General features: G+C 34.3%; 1 protein-coding gene across 1 annotated transcript; it reads left to right on the top strand.

Annotated features, from left to right (window-relative positions):
• The first annotated feature begins 482 nt into the window (after positions 1 to 482).
• Positions 483 to 1,543, top strand: LOC127082050 (2-oxoglutarate-dependent dioxygenase 19). The gene is made up of 2 exons (XM_051022273.1): positions 483 to 902; positions 988 to 1,543. Exons 1-2 carry the CDS (start codon positions 663 to 665, stop codon positions 1,363 to 1,365), a joined length of 618 nt encoding a protein of 205 aa, XP_050878230.1. The 5' UTR covers positions 483 to 662; the 3' UTR covers positions 1,366 to 1,543.
• The last annotated feature ends 1,973 nt before the right edge of the window (positions 1,544 to 3,516 follow it).

Raw genomic sequence — 3,516 nt, 5'->3', positions numbered from 1 at the left:
ATCAAAATGCAGTACCTAATTACCGTTGTTCTAAACAAGACAAATCAATACATTGATAACCCGGTTAGCAAAACACAAAATACAGCACGGTTCTAAACAAGACAAATCAATACATTGGTAACCCGATTAGCAAAACACTATATTACAACTCTTAAATTATGTGATTTTCACATAAGAATAACTTTTATTTAAAACCTTGGTGATATGCATGAGAAGTGTAGAAACATTGAGAAGCGAGAGTTTCTCTCAAGAATTTGTCAATTCTTTGTTTTAATTTTAAACAAAAGTAACGTTATAGTTAATCAAAGTATTGGATCATAGTATAGCAATCTTGAAGTGTTTGTGACAGTCGGTGAACTCAAGGATAAGAAGATGATCATGTTTGAAGAGAACACGTAGATTGATCAATGAGTCTTGTCTCTTTAGCAGGTGTCAAATTAAGTGTAACTATTATGCATAAAGAGTCACGTACATTGAGAAAACATCAAAACACAGGCTGATATGCATAAAGAGTCAAGACATTAAAATGGATGGAGAGGGACTTGTTGTCCTCATAAAAGTTTGTGAGATTTAGCCTTTTCTCCTCCCATACTAATGCTTTTCAATATCACTTCAGTGTGTATATGAACCACTTAAGTTCAATACCTCAATGATACATCCTCATGGCATCAGCTTCCACCAGTATTTCAAGCATTAAAGCTTTTGCAGAATCAAACGGAGCCTCTCCCATCCCTTCCAATTACCACTCGTTTACAGATATTGATGATGTTGCAGTTGCAGATGAACTTGCAGCTTCCATTCCAGTCTTTGATTTTTCTCTCCTCACTTCAGATGATCCTCAAATCCACGCCAAAGCTGTTCAAGAACTCGCCAAAGCATGCGCTGAATGGGGCTTCTTCATGGTAACTTTTCCTTTCTATTATCTTTTTTACCATAGTACTTTTCCCAAATGATACATGAATTTCAATGTCAACTATGTATGTTCAGCTCATAAATCATGGAGTTCCAGAGAGTCTAATGGAAGAGTTGATGAAAAAATCTCAAGAGTTTCATGATTTGCCGGTGGAGGAAAAAATGGAGTTTTGTGATAATGGTGATCCTTTCTCACCCATCAGGCATGGTAATGGGAAGTATTCAAGTGTGTTACATCGTGCAATCTTGAACAACAAGGACACTAGAATTAGTGTTGTGGTGTTGAATGGACCTGCACATGACAAAGAAATTGGACCTGCCCCTCAACTATTGGAGAAAGAAAAGCCATTGTTTAAGAGTATTAAGTATGGTGATTATTTCCTAGTTCAACAGAAGTCGCGGTTTTCAGAGGGAAGGACCTTGTACCAGATTCGAAATACTACTTTACAATGACATGTATGATACTAGTGTTAAACACTTGTACAATACAAAAACATAAGTGCAGCTATACTGTTATAATATGGAATATATAAATGATACTCATTAATATTATGTGTAGTATGATTATGTTTATATCTTTAGGAGAATTGATACAGTGTTTATATATCGAATTATGGGATAGGTGCAATAACATGGTTTTGTCACTATTTGCTTTGACCACTTCCATTTTTTTTACTTGCTCATAAACTTACACTCCATCAAGCAAGGGGATCACAACCTTTCCTTCTATTTCACTGATTTGAAGATCATCTAGGATGAACTTGAGTCACTTCGTCCCACCCTTCTTGCACGTGCTCGTCAAATTGTTCTTGCTCCCTCAGTTAATTTGTACAAATATTCAAACACCTAGTGATGCGGAAGAAGTTGATTCCACGTAAGATAAAGATCTAATCAAGTGATATGACTCCAACAAAATAGTAAATTTAAAGAGAAAAATAACAAAAGTATGGATTTGGGAAAGAAGATGATAAGGAAAGGCGCTACAATCTAAGAGATTGATGAACCAATAAAGAATCACCATAATCCTAAGGAAGTCATTCATAAGATTCAATTCAATTAGGGTTCCAATTAAAGAACCAAAAAGAGGAGACATAACTCACTCACAATTCTAATGAAAGAAAATTCTAATTCATTTCAAGCTTCTCTCAAATGAGATTACAAATGCTTACTTATAACAAGACTTTCATTAATTTAAATGGGCCATAAACACTACTTTCTAAGCCCATATTGTGTTATATCATATTGTTCTAAAATAAGTTAAATGAAGCAAACATCAACTAATTATTAATAAAAACTAGTATAATCTCAAAATAAAACTAAATAGAATTATTAAAAACAAATTAAAATAAAATATTTAATTCTCTTCTTCATGCTCTTGATTGGTCCTCAACATCCCCTCTTTCTTGAAGAAGTTAGACCATGAATTTAAGCTCCGTTATGCTCTTCATGAAAAAAGAATCCAAATTAATCATGATATCCACCGGGGTCAAATGAAAATTGTGGAAAAACTCCAAATGTACCAAGAAGGTGAAACACCATTTCATCTTTTTCATTCAACAATCCAACGTATTCTTTTCCAAGATAAGAATTCTTAATAGAAGAGAAAAATTTATACTTCGATTTAACAAGAGATGCATAAATCAAAGTAGTAGAAGGATAAAAGTTGTTAGAGCTCAAACCAAAAATTTATTTGCAAAAATATTTTTGAGGAACCGTTGACAAATTATCTTCAAGCACTAATTATCCCAAAGGACTAAAAATAGGTAAAAAAAAGACTAATAAATCACCAAAGCAACACAAAGACCATGCTAAAGAACTTTCCCAACAAGCAAGACTCACTAAGCTAAGAACATAGGCACACTTAGTGAGAAAAGGTGGCAAAAGAAGACTTCACGGTCAAGGAACTTCAAGGTTAAACAACTAACCTCACTAAGCCAAGAACACATGTGCATTTAGCGAGCAAAGGAGGTTCATGACTTTAGGCTAAGTTACTTCAAGGTGAGGGAATAATGTGTGCGCTAAGCGAGGCTGTACGATGCGCTTATCAAGCTAAGGTGGTAAGACAAGTTGCAAGTGAGCTGACATTTCTAAGCAAGGAAGATAGTATGAGCACTAAGCGAGCATGGGCGGTGCGCTTAGAGAGCTTAACATTTCAAACCTATAAACAGGGGTGTCATTAAGTGCAAATGAGTAATAACGGTGGATTAAAGGTAGTTCTTAGAGAAAGTATATTCTCACCATAAATCAAAGCAGGAGAAAATAGGATAAGAAGTTTGAGAGCGTAAACACTGCTCGAAAAATTATCGTAGATGTTGTTCAACTTCTTTCTTCTAGGTCTTGATTGTAAAGTTACAATGAGTATACATAGCTAATTTTTATCTTTTATTTGGGTTTGATGTAGTTGTCCTGGTTTTTGATTCCGACCATGGAATTCTATTTAATTCCTCTTAAGTTTTAATATTGATGGGTTCTTCGTTCTTAATTATTGTTTTGGATTAGCAACCTAAAACATGTATTCATGGTATGACTTGACATTTTAAAGGTATTGGTCATTACTAGATCCAATTGTTTTATCTATAGGATATGCTAAAGTCTAGACATAGA

The sequence above is a fragment of the Lathyrus oleraceus genome, chromosome 5 (assembly GCF_024323335.1).
Source record: "Lathyrus oleraceus cultivar Zhongwan6 chromosome 5, CAAS_Psat_ZW6_1.0, whole genome shotgun sequence".
Lineage (NCBI taxonomy): Eukaryota > Viridiplantae > Streptophyta > Magnoliopsida > Fabales > Fabaceae > Lathyrus > Lathyrus oleraceus.
Note: the sequence above shows the minus strand (reverse complement) of the source record. Positions and strands in the feature narration are given on the sequence as shown.

Excerpts from the sequence above, each read along its gene's own strand:
- LOC127082050 (XM_051022273.1), top strand. The coding sequence starts at position 663 with ATGGCATCAGCTTCCACCAGTATTTCAAGCATTAAAGCTTTTGCAGAA. Across the intron at positions 903-987 it reads CTGAATGGGGCTTCTTCATG|CTCATAAATCATGGAGTTCC; the intron begins GTAACTTTTCCT and ends ATGTATGTTCAG.